Here is an 18,513-nt window from a genome sequence, read left to right on the forward strand (position 1 = left end):
AAATTCAGATACTTCCAATATGTCCATTATTGATGAAAGTAGGAATGCTCTCTGGTCAACCTTCCTGCCAGAGACAGACCCTAGCGGACCTACCATGAGCTCAGCTGACCCACTCTCAAAGGGGCTCATGCTCTTCTGACATCAGTGAGCTTCAGGGTCTTACAAACTCACATCTGAAGGCATAATAGCATCCTCTAAAAATAAACAAGGAGTTAAATCGAGAACCACACGTAAAATGTTACTTTTGCTTGGCCTTCCCTGTACCGTTCCCAAGAATACTTACAGAGAACGTTTCTCCAAAGAGCAGTTTGACCATTCAACTGCTTTACTGCAACGTGTGACTCTTCACTTCGGTTGTGGCTTGGCCCCTGGACAAAGTTATGAAGCTGCTGTCTCTGCATGAGCTACTCTCCTGTGGATGAAAACATGAAGAATTGGTTTGAGAATCCTGCTCCCATGAGCCCTGGCCTCCCTGCAGGCCCACACACATTTCCAATGTAAAAAGAGAGATTTCTGCATCTAAGCTCAGGGAAGTGAAAGAGAGTTGATCAGCTTATTGTTTCTCTTCAGATGTGTCAGAGTTATATAAACAGATGCACTATTTGTGATAGACATAAATATCGCTCAGGACTTGGAGTATGTATTAAAGAGATCCTTTAAAAAGACAAATGTCATTAGATTTATGGAATAACTTCAACTTACATATTAGTTGCATTCTAGAAAATTGTTTTTAAAATAACTACTTTATGATGATTTATCACTCACTTTTATTAAGTTTTAGAAATATATTCACACAGGAAAAACATTTCACTTAAGGAAAACAATTATATGGCATCCTGAACAGCAATATAAAGAGCACACATTTAAAGGGGTTTAATACAGGTAACAGAGGCGACAAGATTTTGGGTGGTGAGTGCACAATAAGAATATACAGATATTGTATTATAAAGCTGGACATTTGAAATTTATATAATGTGATTAATAATGTCACCTCAATACATGTTTTTTAGCAAAGGAATAAATAATACATTTCATAAAGATACCAAATTTCTTAAAAAAATAAACTATTTTGAACAAACTACTTATCAAAAATAAACCTGTATATGTTTTACTAGTTTATTTTCAATAGTCTTATTCAGAATAATTTGCTTTGTTACATAATTATTTATTAAACTGATTTGTGCAAATGCTGAAAGTTTTATGGCATAATGTATTATCCTAAGAAAAATTTTAATGGATCTATAACAAAATAATTACAAAATGTTTAAAAAGTACATACATTTAGTTGGACTATAGTAAGTCAAGTTTACATGTTTATACGGTTATCATGAAAATAATAGTAAAAGTGATTGCACAAAAACTGAATGAATCCGGCCCAGCCAGTGTGGCTCAGTGGTTGAGCATTGATCCATGCACCAATAGGTCACCAGTTTGAGTCCCAGTCAGGGCACATGCCCAGGTTGTGGGCCCGATCCCCATTGGGGAGCATGGAGCAAGCAGCCAATTGATGTTCTCTCTCATCAATGTTTCTACCTCTCTCTCCCTCTCCCTTCTGTTCTCTCTAAAATCAATAAATAAAAAATAATTAAAAAAAAAAAAAGGAATGAGTCTTAACTATGACAATAAGCCAGGAAGAGGGATGTAAAATAGCTGAGTAAAAATTAAGATGGTAACTTTAGAAAAATCGCTGATTGCATCGTGTAAATAGGCCAAGTGTTCTGAGTGAAAGACAAAGACTAGCAGATGGAATATATTCATGTTGTTTATAAAAAAGATATACTTTAAATATAAGCAGCCAGAATGGCTGAAAACAAAAGAATAGGAAAAAATATATAATGGAAGGCTATCCAGGGAAATATCAGGTAGCTACACTCACCTGACTAATGCAACATGAAGGCATGAAGCATGGCTCGAGATACAGAGAGACATTTTATAATGATGAAGGATCATAAAAACGTTAGCTCTGTCAAGTCTGCACGCTCTTATGTGAAACATGGCTACAATGATTAAGGCTAATACTGGAGTGGTAATTCGCCAGAGAGTGCTTCCACCTGGGCCTCAGGTCGAAACTGCAGGCAAGTGAGAGGAACATTATATTTATTTATCTTTTTATTTATTTATTTATTTTGTCTGTGTCCCAAGAAAGCATGTTTCTTTTTAAAATATTCAATTAATTTATTTTCATTTCAGATATTTCTCCTTTTTCCTCCATTGATGCCTTCCTCCCGATCCTGCCACTCCCCACATTGTTGTCTATGTCCACTGGTTATGCATACATTCTTTGGTTTATCTTTTCCCTCCCCCATGGCTCCCTCCTCTGAAGTTTGTCCATCTGAACCTTCCTTCTATGTCTCTGGGTCTATTTTGTTCATCACCGTATTTACTTTTAATCCATTTATCTTCAGATACAGTGGGAGGGAGGGAGAGATGGAGGGGAAAGAGAGAGAGAGGGAGAGAAAGAGAGAGAGAGAAACATCGATGTGAGACACATCGACTGGCTGTCTCCTGCATGACCCCAACCCTGGCTGGGCATGAACTACAACTGAGATACATGCCCTTAACCAGAATCAAACCCGTAACTCACTGGTCTGAAGGCTGACCCTCTAACCACTGAGACAAACTGGCCAGGACCATTTTATTCATTTATTTTTCTATTGTTGAAAGTATTACAAATGTCCCAATTTTTTCCCCATTGACCCCCTCCTTCCTAGTCTCAGCCCTCTCCTGCCTTCCCCAGCCTACTGTGTCCATGTTGATTGGTTGTTCACATATGCATATAAGTCATTTGTTTTATCTCTTCCTCCCTTCCTACCCCCTATCCCTCTGAGATTTCTCAGTCTGTTCCCTACTTCTATGACTCTGGATCTCTTTTGGTTGACAGCTTATTTTGTTCATTATGTTCCACAAATAAGTGAGATCATGTGGTACTTGTCTTTCTCTGACTGGCTTATTTCACTTAGCAAAATACTCTTCAGGTCCCTCCAAGTTGTCTCGAAGGGTAAGAGATCATGAGAGGAACATTTTAAAAATCCAAACAGAAGCAGAGGTTTTCTCTCCCAGGTGCTAAAAGCTACTTCATTGTTATTGGTGGAATTTAAGCAAATCTTGGATATCTGTTTACCAAATATTCTTTAGTGGAAATTCTAAGAGATTTGAAGACTCAAAAATCCTATTGATATAAAATTCTAGATATCCCAAAATATTAGAATTAATTCCATGTATAAGTAATTTGCATGTGTTATGCCCTGGTTGAAAAACTTTTCATAAATTAGGTCATCCAACACTATGATAAATCACATAATAAGAGGGCAATTATCCTATTTTTAATGAGAAAACTAGAGCCAGATTGATGAGTGTAAGAAGTTACCTGGGATTTTGTGGCCAAATTAGTGTACCTTGGATTTTAAAAGTCATTGTTATCTCATTTCAAGATAAGCTGTCTTAGGTTCTATGGTATATAAAATTGTATTGAACTGTGACTTGTACAAGACTTTTTGTAAGGTGCTTTGGCAAATCCATCATATTAACAACTTGATTCTTTCCATAAGAAGTTTTCAGGGGAAAGAAGAAACAAGTTGTGTATGTATGAATCATTTACTTTTATTAAACAAAAAAGCTACAATATATAAAGAACTGTATTCACAGCTCTAAAATATGTAAAGTTAAGAAGATGAATGAAACTCCTCAACAGACTCAGAGGAATTTATAATCTTGTATCAGAAGGGACAAACACATAGGTCAACGTCGTCAGATTAATTCCAGTGGGGTGAATAAGGAAGGGATTTTGGAGTAGGTAGTGGTTAAATTGAGGCTTGTAGAATAAACGTGATTTGTCAAAGTTGTCGGTGTTGATTTTATATGTGGTAAAAGATATATGAGCATAGATTTTAAGAGAAAATATTGAAGGACATAATCTGAAAAGAATAAGCCAGGAGCAACTGGAATATGGGTGAATGGAAGAATGTTTTGGACGGCTGACAGGATCAGAGTGAGGGTGAGAGTGTGAGAGAGTGAGCTAGTGTATGAGAGAGTGTGAGTGGACGTGAAGGTGGATGACCAAACCTGAGCAGTGCAGAGCCACATAGTAGAAGGTTCCTGTGCTATGAGTGGGAGCAGCCAACTACCACCGTAAGGGGCCCTTCAGAAAATGTTTCTCCCTGCACCACGGGGAGGTCCCTCCATTTTGGAAGATCCCTGGTCTTCCCTGGGAGGAGGCAGTAGGAGCTGCTAGGGCCCAGCAACCTGAGCTCACCAGCACACCTGGGACCATAGGACCAGTGGACACTCTCTGTCAACACAGAGCAGTGCGCAGTAGTGGAGCTCTCAAATGCTGGTCCTGGAAGGCACAGACAGCCCAGAGCCCAGCACCATCCCCCATAGTAGCAGCCCAGTCAGAGTGAAGATATACCCCCAGCAACAGAGGCTGGGGAGCAAACATCCATCCCCAGGCAACAGAAGCACAGACCAGCAGCTGAGACCCATCCCCAAAAACTACAGCAAAAGCTGAACAGGAGTTGAGCCCCATGGGACAGCAGCACTCCCCAGCCACCTGCAGCAGGACCTAGGGATCCACAGAGGCCTGTGCAGTCCAGTAGCCTATAAGACCAGTGGGAAGCTGGAGCCCGAGAGAGACTGGAGCAATTCAGCTGCCTGCCCACAGGAACTACAGGGTGCGGGGGCACCAGAAAAGCCTGTACAACCCAGCAGAGACTATGTAATCCAGTTACCCACTGGACCTGTGGGGTGCTGAAGCACCAGAGAGGCCTGTGAGACCCAGCAGCCTATAACATAGGCATAGAGCAGGGTCCCTAAAGGGACTGTGTGATCCAGTTACCAGCTGGACCTACAGGGTACAGGGGCACCATAGAGGCCTATATGACCCAGCTGTGCACAAGATAGGCTTAAAGGATGTGAAAATGGAGGTGGAGTGAATAAAAGCTATGCAGACGATCTCCCACGACCAAAAGGAAATAACAACTAAAACAAAGACAAATCCTCAGAAAAGAGCAACAGAAAAGCAGTAGGACAGAAACATATAACCAGGGACACTGGTAGGATCTGCAGAGGTGCAAGAGGGTGGCAGGCTGGGAACCCATGGACAGCAGCAGTCTTAGCTGTGAGCAGTGCTTTTGGGGAATAAAGACAAAGCCCACTCCACAGCACAGAGAGCCTGGACAGAGTGCTAAAATAGCCACAGCCAATCACCAGGGGACTATGGCAGAGGGAGGGCAGACTAAGCTGAACTCTGTGGGGACACCTGGGATTTGGAGAACACTCAGAGTTTTTGCTCAGTTGAGGCCACAAAGGACAGTGGCCAGTGTGATCTTTCCCAGAGCTGTGGGAAAAAGCAGCAGCCCTCCCCCCCCCCACCAAGGAATATTCAGCCTTTCTCAGGTGAGGTAAAGAAATGCAAATTGAGGTTCATTAATAACCAGCATGTATCCCACCCTCTAGAAATCCTCTTATGCAGAACACCAGGGCTACATTCCAAGTCACTGAGTAACTGAGACTACTAGCCACCAGGAAAAAACTAGAGGATAACTGAACATTTCCTGGGCTTGCAAATATACCCAGAAAAATAAGACTTGACAGTGGTGTTTAACATGGGCCAACCAGGCTCATCCAAACCCAGTAGAGGGAGCCACAAACAGCAGAACATAACACCCACAGGGAAAACTTGGCAGTCTCCAAAACCCACTGAAATAGCCAAAATGGTGAAACAAAAAAAACAAATCCCAAATGAAAGAAAAAGATGAGAGCAAGATACTACCGAAGATGAGATAAATGAAATGCAGTTAAGCAAATTATCAGAGGTAGAGTTCAGGGCCATGATCTTGAGGAAGCTCAACAGCATGAGTAAGGACATCAGCCCCATGAGTAAAGATATAGAAACATTGAAAACCAACCAAGTGAAAATGAAGAATGACATAGCAGAAATAAAGAACACACTGGAAGGACAAACTAGCAGAGTAGAGGAAGCTGAGGACCAGATCAGTAAATTAGAAGATAGGGTAGAAAAAAATCAATCAATCAGAAAATCAAAAGTAAAAACACTTAAAAAACAGGAAGACAGCTTAAGACAACTATAGGACAACTGAAAACATAATAACATTTGCATCATAGGAGTCCCGGAAGAGGAAGAAAATGGGCAAGTGTTAGAGAATATATGATCATACCAATAGACAGGAAAAACCATTCAAAAATCCAGCACCCATCTCTGATTAAAATGCTCAGCAATCTGGGAATAGAGGGATCATATCTCAACTTATTAAAGGCCATATATGAAAGACCTACAGCCAACATCATACTCAATGGCCAAAATTAAGATTTCCCTTAAGAACAGGAAGTGAATCTGTCATTATTTGCAGATGACATATTATACATAGAAAATCCTAAAGACTCCATCAAAAATCTACTAGATTTAATAAATGAATTTGGAAAAGTAGCAGGATACAAAATTAACATCAAGAAATCAATGGCATTCTTATACACCAATGATGAACTCACAGAAAGAGAAACTATAAAAACAAACACAGTTCCCATTATGGCAAGAAAATTAAGATACCTAGGAATAAACTTAACCAAAGAAATGAAGGACCTATTAACAGAAAACTACAGATCATTGAAAAAAGAAATAGAGGAAGATAGAAAAAAAGTGGAAGCATATACCTTGTTCATGGATTGGAAGAATTAACATCATTAAAATGTCCATATTACCCAAAGCAATCTAAATTCAATGCAATCCCCATCAAAATACCAATGACATACTTCAAAGAACTAGACTAAATACTTCAAAAGTTCATGTGGGAAAAAAAAGACCTCAAATAGCCACAGCAATGTTGAAAAACAAGAACAAAGTTGGAGGGATCACAGTACCGAATTTCAGGTTATACTACAAAGCCACCGTAATAAAACAGCGTCGGTACTGGCACAAGAACAGGCATATAGACCAGTGGAACAGAACACAGAACACATAAATGGACCCAAGGCAATAAGCTCAATTAATATTTGACAAAGCTGGCAACAGCATACAATGGAGTAAAGACGGTCTCTTTAATAAATGGTGTTGGGAAAATTGGACAGCTACATACAAAAAAAAAAAAAAAATGAAACTAGACCATCAGTTTACACCATACACAAGAATCAACTCAAAATGGAAAAAAGACTTAAATGTGATTCATGAATCCTTAAAATTCCTAGAAGAAACTGCAGGTAAGCAAATTTCAGACATCGTACGCAGCAGAATTTTCAGATACATCACCTAAGGCAACAGAAACAATGGAGAAAATGAACACATGGGACTACATCAAACTCAAAAGCTTCTGCACAGCAAAAGATACAATCATCAAGATGGAAAGGCAACCCACTGTATGGGAGAGCATAATTACCAATGATATATCAGATAAGGGGTTAATTTCCAATATACATAGAGTCCACATACAACTCAACAAAAGGAAGACAAAGAACCCAATTAAAAAATGGGCTGAGGAACTAAATAGACATCTTTCCAAACAGGACATAGAAATGGCTAAGAGACATATGAAGAAATGCTCAACATCACTAATCATCAGAGAGATGCAAATGAAAACAACAATGAGGTACCACCTCACACCTGTCAGAAAGGCCACGGTGGGAATGCAGACTGGTGCAACCACTAAGGAAAACAATATGGTGTTACCTCAAAAAATTAAAAATTGACCTTCCATTTGACCCAGAGATCCCACTTCTAGGAATATACCCTAAGAAGCCTGAAACACCAATCAGAAAGAATATATGTACCCCCATGTTCTTAGCAGCACCATTTACAATAGCTAAGATCTGGAAACAGCCCAAATGTCCATCAGTAGATAAATGGATAAAAAAGCTGTGGTACATACACACAATAGAACACTATGCAGCTGTAAGAAAGAAAGATTTCTTATCCTTTGAGACGACATGGAGGGATCTGGAAAGTATTATCCTAAACAAAACAAGCCAAACAGAGAAAGACACGTATCTTATGATCTCACTTATTTGTGGAATATAATGAACTTAACAGTCTGAGGAATGGAGTAGTCCTAGAGACATGGAAGTGGGGTACAGACAGACAATCCCCAGAAGAGAGGGTGGGGGGGTAGAAATAAACCACAGAACTTATATGCATGTATGCATTACCAATGGACATGGACAACAAAGCTGGGGATAGGGCGGGGAGGGTGGGGAGAGGGGAATCAGTGAGTGAAAAGGAGAAGCATCTGTAACAAAAACAAATTAATTAATTTAAAAAAAAAAAAAGAAAGAATAGGAGAAAAAGTTATTGCCCTTATTGGAGATAGGTGATGAAAATTTACTTATGGACTTTAACAATTTTCATTATTCAGGACTGGCACTTAAAATACTGTGGTCTTTTCACAACTGCATTATGCAACTAGGTTGATAACAATAACAATAACAATACTAAGTTGCACACATGGACATTTCTATCTAGAGTTATTCTTTAATTACATGTACAGAAATAGCAAATGCAATATTAAGTGAGGTTTACTTTTCCACTATAGAATTCATCCTCCTGAATTCTCATTTTAAACTAAACAGAATTATAAAGATTGAAAAATACTTTTTAAGTTTCAGAAATAACAGACTTTTTGAGGGAAGCATTAATGTTTAAATGGGAAGGATAGAGTCAAGAAATTGTTTCAGAGCTAACATTACTTTTCTCCTTGAACTTGTGTCCCTGAGCTATGAGTTTCAACCCAATTTCCAATCACCTGATTTTAAGTCTTTTTTTTTTTTTAAGAATTCAGAGATCCAGTTGGCCTTATCACCATCCTTTCTTCAGTAACCTCTGGATTCCTTGCTTGATCTCCTGGGTTCGCACTCCATAAACAATAGGGTTGAGAGCTGCAGGGATGACATGGTGAAGGACATTGAGCAAGACTGGCACATCAGGGGAGACCTTCTTCTTAGCCATATGTGTGAAGACGACGACCAGAAGGATGGTACTGAAGAAGAGAATAAGGATGAAGTGGGAAGCACAGGTGCTTAGGGCCTTGGTCACAGCACCCACTGCCTTGAGTCTCAGCACAGCTCGCAGTATGAAGGTGTAAGAGAGGAAGATGAGGATGAGGTCGGATCCTAGCACAGTCCAGCCTCCAGCAAATTGGTAGAAACGATTGATGGTGATGTCATCACAGGAGAGCCTGGAGACTGACAGATTGGCACAGATGCAGTTCTCAATGACAGTTCTCCCACAATAATGAAGATGGGCAGAGAGAATAGGAACAGGTACTGTAAAAAGGACATTCCTGACCAAAATAAAAATGGCTGCCTTGGCCACAAATTGGTCAGTGATGATGGATTGGTACCTCAGTGGGTGGCAGATAGCTACATAGCGGTCATAGGCCATGACCATGATTGTGCAAGACTCCATGGCAAAGAAGCAATTCATGATGTACATCTGAAGGAAGCAGGCATAGAAGCTGATGAGCTTGAGGTCAAACCAGAAGATGGCCAGGACCTTGGGGATGACGGTGAGGCAGAGCACAATGTCTAGTAGGGAGAGCAGGCTGAGCAGGTAGTACATGGGCTCATGCAGAGAGGCCTCCAGCCAGATGGTGATCAGGAGAATGCCATTGGCCCCCATGGCCAGGAGGAAGAGGAGGCTGAGGGGCACGGACAGCCAGAGCTGCCAACTGGGTGACCTGACAAAACAGTTCAGGAGGAAGTCTGAAACCTCAATAAAGGTGGTTTCATTTTGGTGTACTGTCATATTTTCGCATATATTGTATAGCTTTGTTTTTGTGATCTGTAAAATTAAGATACAATTAGCTTCTACTCAAGGTATATGAGGGTGCAAGTTGCTTTGCCCAGGTGAAACTTGTGGATCCAGAGCCAAGTGAATTTATCTGTTTATTTTTTGTGGCATGCAATTGGGATATTCCTATCACTTTAAACCATATGAGGAGGACTGAAGTAATATGATTTGTTCAAGGTTTATTTTCAATGAAAATGTCTTTATAGTAAAGAGAAACAGAAAATTACTTAGAAAAATATTCTGTGACAAGTGAGTCTCTAAATTTGTATTTGTAAGTTTTTTATTTTTTTTAATGACCAAATAGACTACTATATCTATAATTTAACTGTAACACTACACCGAAATAAGCCTGGCACAAATTAGGGACTCAGATTAATGTCCCTTGACCTCCATGCCACCCCTGATCTGACCTTTTGGTAGTATTTACTTTGTTTTAATTAGAGATATTTAAAATTATACACATTTTCAGTTAATTTGCATTTTGTCCATTAGTCACTTTAACTTGGTAGGTATTTATCCTGCTTAATAATTGCTTTCATTCTATTTCTTAGACCTTTGTATTTATGGAATTCCTTTCTTCTGCAAGAACCAGCCTTCAAAGGGAAAAGAGCAATGTCACATAGCTATGCAAGAGAGGTACCTATCATTAAACAAGACGAAAAGTTGATTCTCTGATTGCAATGGTGTGAGAGTGATGAAGTCCACCTTTAATGGAAGTCCCCCCGTTCCATTGCCCTCGCCACCTTCAATACAATGATCCAGGTACATAATCTCCCCTTCCAGGCACTGGTTCCATGTTGCCATTGTCCTCTTGTCATTTAACCTTTCCCCCCAGGCATTCTTTCGGGTACTGGGGTCATAACATTGAATAAGGAGCCGTCCTCACTCTAAAACTGAAGCAATCCTGGAGACAATGGATGTTAATGACAAGTGATGTGGATGATGACAGGGTCTTTTACCAACTATTATGAGAGTGTACACAAGAGCTGACTAACTGACAAAGGGAATTGTAAAATAAAGTGATGTGGTACTCTCATTTACATTAAAGATAAACAATTCTAAGATTCTCTCCCAAGTGTCATTTTAGACATTGAGTGCATCCAGCAGCAGGTAATTTTGATATTCTGGGCATAATTTTGTGATTTTAGCAGCAGTAACTTCTAGAAATTTTTATATTGACCTGAAATCTGAGTTACTACTTTCTGATTTCCCACTTGCCCACAACTGTGGTCTTTGTCCTCAATCTGTGAAGTTATACAGATTAAATTTAGACCCTACCTTATGAGTTAAGCATTTGTGGCAGATGCTTCTTCCTAAAGGCCCTGAGTGTCCATATTTATTGTTGAAAGCCCCAGTTTTACTTTGCTACACGTTCCAGCTCTGTCACACCCATCAATCTCCTCCAGACAAACCCCAGCCTCTCTACATCTGTCAGCACCAAGCAAAAGATCAGAGAACACAAAAGGAGGACAAAAGAGAGGTTTCCAGAGCACAGGGTCTCACATGTGCCCCCTAACGTGAGACAAAATGCAGTCTCTACAACCCCATCTTCACACTACTTCAGCTGTACTGACTCCAGCATGGAAAGGAACATTGACCTGGACTGAAGAGGTGGGTCTCTCCTCCCGTCTTGTGGATAATCTTGGTACAGCCGACTCTCAGCCACCCTCTACCCAGAAGATGTGAATTGTGGAGTCTGGCTCCACTGACTCTGGAGCTCTGGTTAATTCCCCAAGTCTTTGAGGTAATTATAACTCTAGAGCCTAAGGGACTCTGCCCTCTGGGAACTTCTCCATACCTACTTTCTTTGGCCCATAGGCCATCCTAGAATAGACAGGCAGGCAGATGAGAAGAAACTTGTGTTGTTTTTCTAAAAGAAAGGACCTCTGGTGTTCCACCCTTACATTGACTGTGTGCTCTGTAGGCAATAAGTCAGTCTCCTGGGTATAGGGTTCTTACAAACATTCATACATGTTCACACTCATTTGCACATACACACTTGGCACCTTTCATGGATCCAAAGACTTCACACAGAATTTCTCATGGGCTTCAGCATGTGCTTGTTGGAGAGGTACATTTCAACCCATGCTATCGAATGGATCAATATTAATTTTTTGTAGCATTATAGTGATAAAAAAAAACAAGAAATTTTTGAATAAAATATTACTGAGAAATACAATGTTTTCCAGAGAGAAAATCCTACAGTAATTTTTGCAAAAGTGAAAGACTTTTAAACAGGATAGAATATAAAAACAGTTATTAAGAATTATAATTTGTTTATGTTTTTTCTTTTCATTTTGGACCTCATGTGAATTATTCACACGCCTCCAGTTATGGGAATATGCATCACCAGTTTTGTTAAGGCCCTTCTTTTGCTTTATTTTTCTTTCTTCTGCACTTCACGACATTGCTCCTATTTCTTTTTCCTTCAGAAAAGTGAAAACTCCAGTGTAATTAAAATGTGTCTTTCTAATGAATCTTCAGTATACTTATTTATGTATATGTTCACTCATTTATGAAAGAATGATTATATAATTATATATTTAATTTATATAGATGTAAATGGGTTGTAAATCTGATGTTATTCTTTATTTTAAATCGACTCTAAATTTTAAAAAGCTATAGATGTTGCTATGTGTAAGTCACCTTGATTATTTTTTACTGCTGTTCAATTTTCATTATTTGCATTTGTCTTTTTCATATAAGTAGCCAACACCACAGTGACCTATAATTAGTTGTTACCAAAAATTAATACTACTGCACCGCCAGTGGGGTTCAGTGTTTGAGCCTCAACCCATGCACCAAGAAGTCACTGGTTCAATTTCTGGTCAGGGCACATGCCCAGGTTGTAGGCCCGGTACCTAGTGGGGGGCATGCAAGAGGCAGCTAATCAATGTTCTCTCTGTGATGTTCTCTCGCTCCCTCTCTTTTCCTCTCCCTCTAAAATCAATAAAGAAAAAAGATTTTTTTAAAATAATAATGCTACTGTCAAAATTCTTATACACCTCTCTCTATTGACCTAAAAAAAGTAAGTAAACAATTATGTTTTAAGTTATGGCATACAAACATATTTAATTTCACTAGAAATTACCAAATTTCTCTCTAAACATTCATTAAATCTCACTAAAAATTTCTAAAATTTATTATTCACATTCTATACAAAATCTGATGCTTTTTGTTTTTTTTAAGAAAATTCAATGGATGTACTGATAAGGGGTTAATTTCCAAGATATAGAAAGAACTTATACAACTCAACCCCAGGAAGACAAACAATCCAATTAAAAATGGGCAAAGGACCTGCATAGACAATTCTCCAAAAGTATGGGAGACTTTTTGCATGGCATCAATTTTGCTAAAATCTGCTCTGCCATCACCTGCCCCAAAGCAGGATATTGCTGCATTTTGCATTTCTTTAAGTAACCATTTATTCAAGAAGCCAGTCTTTGCTGACCTTTTGTTCCTTTGTAGTATTTCCTAGATTTGCTTCCAGCAAGCCTGGTGCTTGGCAACAGGTGCTTCTTGCCCTATATATTGTGTGAATTACCCCTGAATAAACGAGACTTGATCAGAATCCTGTCTTGTCTCCATTTCTCCTGTCTCTTGTCCCTCCTCATCCTCACTCCCCCTCTAGAGTCCTCGTTGCTCGACCTGCGGGACGGGTCAAGTGGCGCCCAACGTGGGGCTCGAGCACGGGGGATCCAGTGAAGGACGCCATTCGAGTGGCCGGCAAAAAGGAAAAGAAAAGGGAACGACGACGTGGGAACCTGCTGCGTCTGCACCCCTCGGGTAAGTGAACGGTGATTATGGGTCAAGCATTGAGCCAAGATAAGATGTTTGTTGAAGGACTAGGAAAGGCTATCAAGGCACGAGGAGTAAAGGTGAAAATTAAGCATTTGTGTCAGTATTTTGATTATATTAAAGAAGTTTGCCCTTGGTTTCCCACAGAGGGAACTATAGATCAAAAACGATGGAAAATAGTTGGTGATGCTCTTAGAGATTATTATAAGACTTATGGACCCGAGAAGGTCCCGGTAACTGCTTTTTCTTAAGCGGTTTAATTTTAAATTAATAAAGGAGTTAAAAACTGCTATAGCACAATATGGAGCCACAGCCCCGTATACTATGGCAACTTTAGAATCAGTAGCTGAGAATTGGCTTACGCCTGGGGATTGGCAGACGTTAGCCCAAGGGACACTTGCTGGAGGAGACTATCTCCTATGGAAATCAGAATACATAGAGAACTGCAGGGACATTGCTAAACACAATGTGCAGGCTGGTAATGGATGGAATTTTGATATGCTAATAGGAGAAGGAAATTATGCCAATAGTGATGCCCAAATGCAATTTGATGCAGGTCTTTTTGCACAAGTTCAGGCTGCAGGCACTAGAGCATGGAGGAAACTGCCCACCAAGGGAGACATGAGCTCCTCCCTTACTAACATTAAACAAGGACCTGATGAGCCTTTTGCAGATTTTGTTCACCGCTTAATTACTGCAGCAGGCAGAATTTTCGGTAATGCAGACGCCGGTACGGATTTTGTTAAACAATTGGCTTAAACGCTAATGCCGCCTGTCAAGCCGCTATTAGACCTTATAAGAAAAAGACTAATTTAACTGGCTATATTCACCTATGCTCTGATATTGGGACTGCCTATCAACAGGGCCTTGCCATGGCTGCCGCCTTGCAAGGGTATACAGTCAGACAGTTCTTATCCCAATAAAACAATAGTAAATGTTTTAACTGTGGGGAAACTGGCCATTTTGCAAGGAATTGTAAAGGAAATCCCACTAATAACTCAAAAACTCAGACTCCAGGAGTTTTCCCTAGATGTAAAAGGGGGAAACATTGGGCTAATGAATGTAGGTCTAAAAAGGATGTTCAGGGTAACGAACTATCCCCGATGCAGGGAAACGGGTACAGGGGCCAGCCCCAGGCCCCCAAACCCAAACAAATCTTTGGGGCAGTCAGTTTTGTTCCAGCAAACAACAATCCATTTCAAACCTCCTCAGAGCCACCACAGGAAGTGCAGGATTGGACCTCAGTTCCACCATCTATACAGTATTAACACCTGAAATAGGAGTTCAGGCCCTTCCTACTGGAATTTTTGGCCCTCTGCCTGAAAACACATTTGGACTAATAATAGGACGTAGCAGCTCAACAATGAATGGACTACAAGTCCTTCCAGGAGTCATAGACAATGACTACTCCGGAGAAATTAAGGTTATGGTGTCATCCCCCCAAAATATTAATACTGTCATCACAGGACAAAGATTCACTCAATTGCTGCTCCTGCCTTTGATGCCCACCACAAATAGGGCAGTATCAGGACAAAGAGGTGATCAAGGCTTTGGGTCATCAGATGTTTACTGGGCAGAGGTCATATCAGCACAAAAACCCATTATGTCTCTCTGGTTAGATGGTAAGAAATTTTCAGGGCTTATAGATACAGGGGCTGATGTCACAATAATTAAAAAGGAAGACTGGCCTACAGCCTGGCCCTTAGACGCAACTCTGACTCACCTAAAAGGAATAGGGCAAAGTCAAAACCCAGAGAGAAGTTCAAAGCTATTAACTTGGAAAGATCAGAAAGGTAACCAGGGCACCATACAACCATATGTTATAGCTGGATTGCCTATAAATCTTTGGGGTAGAGACCTCTTATCCCAATTAGGATTAATAATGGGAAGCCCGAATGCTGTTATTACTACCCAACTGTTGAAAACTGGATATCTACCAGGCCAAGGGCTGGAAAAAAATAATATGGGTATAACAGAACCCATAGAGCCCTCCCCAAAGACTGATAGGGCAGGATTAGGCCATTTTCCATAGGGGCCATTGACACTCCTGTGACCCATGCAGGAAAGATCACGTGGCTATCTGAGGAGCTGGTGTGGGTTGATCAATGGCCTCTAACGGCAGAAAAACTGATGGCTGCACAACAGCTGGTACAGGAGCAGCTTGATGCTGGCCACATTGTCCCTAGTAACTCCCCTTGGAATACGTCTATTTTTGTCATTAAAAAGAAATCTGGCAAATGGCGGCTATTGCAAGACTTAAGAGATGCAAATAAGACTATGGTACTAATGGGAGCCTTACAACCAGGACTTCCCTCACCTGTTGCCATACCTTTGGGTTATTTCAAAGTCATTGTTGATCTAAAGGATTGTTTTTTCACGATTCCTCTGCATCCAGATGATCAGAGGTGATTTGCATTCAGCTTACCAGCTATAAATTTCAAAGCGCCTATGAAAAGATTCCAATGGCGTGTTCTGCCACAGGGAATGGCTAATAGCCCTACCCTATGCCAATCCTTTGTGGCCTCAGCCTTACAATTAGTTAGAGACAATTGGCCAAATATGTACATTATGCATTACATGGATGATATCCTCATAGCCGGAAAAGAAGGGAGCGAAGTTTTGAAATGCTATGAGATGATGCGTGTTGCCTTACGAGACAAAGGCCTGGAAATAGCCCCTGACAAGGTCCAACTCGCAGACCCTTATACATATCTTGGTTTTCAAATGCGAGGGTCCCTAATTTCCTGTCAAAAATTAGAACTAAAATTAGACAAGCTTAAAACCCTAAATGATTTCCAAAAGTTGCTAGGGGACATTAATTGGCTTATGCCCTATTTAAAAATCAGTAAAGGAGAACTTAAACCCCTGTATGATATATTGCAGGGAGATGCCAACCCTACTTCTCCCCGTGAACTTACCTTAGAAGGAAAACAGGCTATCCATTCTCAAGCAACTACCTTTATGGATTACACTAAACCTTTAAAGTTTATTATTTGTAAGACTGCTCTCTCCCCTACCGCTGTTTTCTGGCAGACAGCGCCCTTAATGTGGATTCACTTGCCTGCCACACCTAAAAAGGTCATTGAGCCATATTATCAGGCAGTGTCCAATCTCATTATGATGGGTAGGGAACAAGGGAAATGTTATTTTGGTAAGGAGCCAGATATCATTATACAACCCTATACCGTGGACCAAATTAGCTGGCTCATGCAAAATACTGAATTTTGGCCCATTTCCCTTGCCTCTTATGCGGGGATTCTAGACAATCATTATCCACCAGACAAACTTATTGATTTTGTCAACAAACATGAGTTTACCTTTCCTATACTCACAGCATTTAAGCCTCTGAGAAATGCTTTACTAGTATTTACTGATGGGTCCTCGATGGGTAGAGCTGCTTACACTTATCTGGACCAAACAGTGTCATTTATGACCAGCAGCACATCTGCTCAACTAACAGAACTGCAAGCCATTGTTGCTGTTTTTTCTGCCTTCCCAGATCAATCTCTCAATATTTACACAGATATTGCATACATCGCACATTCTATACCTCTATTAGAAACAGCTGGACAAATAAAAAACATATCCAATGCAGGAAATTTGTTTAGGCAGTTACAGAAACTAATTACAAAAAGAGTTCACCCATTTTACGTAGGCCACTTACGCGCCCATTCTGGGCTGCCAGGACCTCTTGCTGAGGGAAACCAAAAAGCTGACCTAGCTACTCGCCTCCAGGATTCTAATCAAGTGTTTACAGCCTTGATAACAGCTCTGATAAAATCACCCTAGCGCAGAACCGTCATCGATTACATCATCTCAATGCTAAAACACTTCGCCTCATGCATCAGATTACTAGGGAACAAGCTAGGCAAATTGTTAAAAACTGCCCCTCATGTGCCACTCATTTACCGGTCCCCCACCTTGGAGTAAACTCAAGGGGACTAATCCCTAACGCATTATGGCAAATGGATGTTACTCACATCTCTGAATTTGGAAATCTTAAATATGTACATGTTACCATAGATACCTTTAGTGGATTCATTTATGCTTCCCTCCAAACTGGTGAAGCCACAAAACATGTGATCAGTCACATGCTAACCACATTAACAGTTCTGGGATGCCCACAGCAATTGAAAACCGATAACGGCCCCGGCTATACAAGTTCAGCCTTCTCCCAATTTTGCAAACACCTCAATATTCAACACATAACAGGTATACCTTACAACCCTCAGGGCCAAGGGATTGTAGAGAGAGCACATCTGTCTTTAAAGATCACCATTAATAAAATAAAAAAGGGGGAATGGTACCCCACGAGGGGGTCACCCAGAAATATTCTCTCTCATGCCTTATTTATCCTCAATTTTTTAAATTTGGATACTGATGGGCAATCTGCTGCTAATCGCTTTTGGCATACAGAAACTCAAAAACAATTTGCATCAGTACTATGGAAAGATCCGCTAACCAACTCTTGGCATGGCCCAGACCCAGTCCTCATCTGGGGCCAAGGTTCTGTATGCATTTACTCTAAGAAAATGAAATCTGCCAGATGGCTACCAGAGCGTTTGGTTAAACAGATTGATCAAGTTAAAGGAATAACAGATAACCATATAGATAACTCCAGGGACGAAAATTCGCCCTGAGAGGCTTTTCCTGTTTTTTCTTTATTTCAGGAATGGACCGGAAGGCTGAAATCTTACTGCTAGGGATACTACTGCATCTTTGCCTGCTTGTGGAAGGAGGTTTTGGGCCTCCTCCACACCCTGATGAGCTCCTGAGGGCCTTATTTGGCCCCCCATGCGACTGCCGGAATTCTGCTGCTTAAAAGAGCTTTTCTTCAATAACAACCTTTGGAGCGAGCTAAATGAGGTGCTGCCTTATCTTCTCCCTCTGTTGGGCCCCTTACTTGGCCTTTTACTGATTCT

The 18,513-nt window shown here is 40.5% G+C and overlaps 1 protein-coding gene across 1 annotated transcript; it reads right to left on the bottom strand.

Annotated features, from left to right (window-relative positions):
• Nucleotides 1–8,800: 8,800 nt before the first annotated feature.
• Nucleotides 8,801–9,748, bottom strand: LOC118628469 (olfactory receptor 56A3-like). The gene has a single exon (XM_036259448.1). The coding sequence runs from the start codon at nt 9,746–9,748 to the stop codon at nt 8,801–8,803; it is 948 nt and encodes a 315-aa protein (XP_036115341.1).
• Between the last annotated feature and the right edge of the window lie 8,765 nt (nt 9,749–18,513).

This window comes from Molossus molossus, unplaced genomic scaffold (genome assembly GCF_014108415.1).
Source record: "Molossus molossus isolate mMolMol1 unplaced genomic scaffold, mMolMol1.p scaffold_m16_p_13, whole genome shotgun sequence".
Lineage (NCBI taxonomy): Eukaryota > Metazoa > Chordata > Mammalia > Chiroptera > Molossidae > Molossus > Molossus molossus.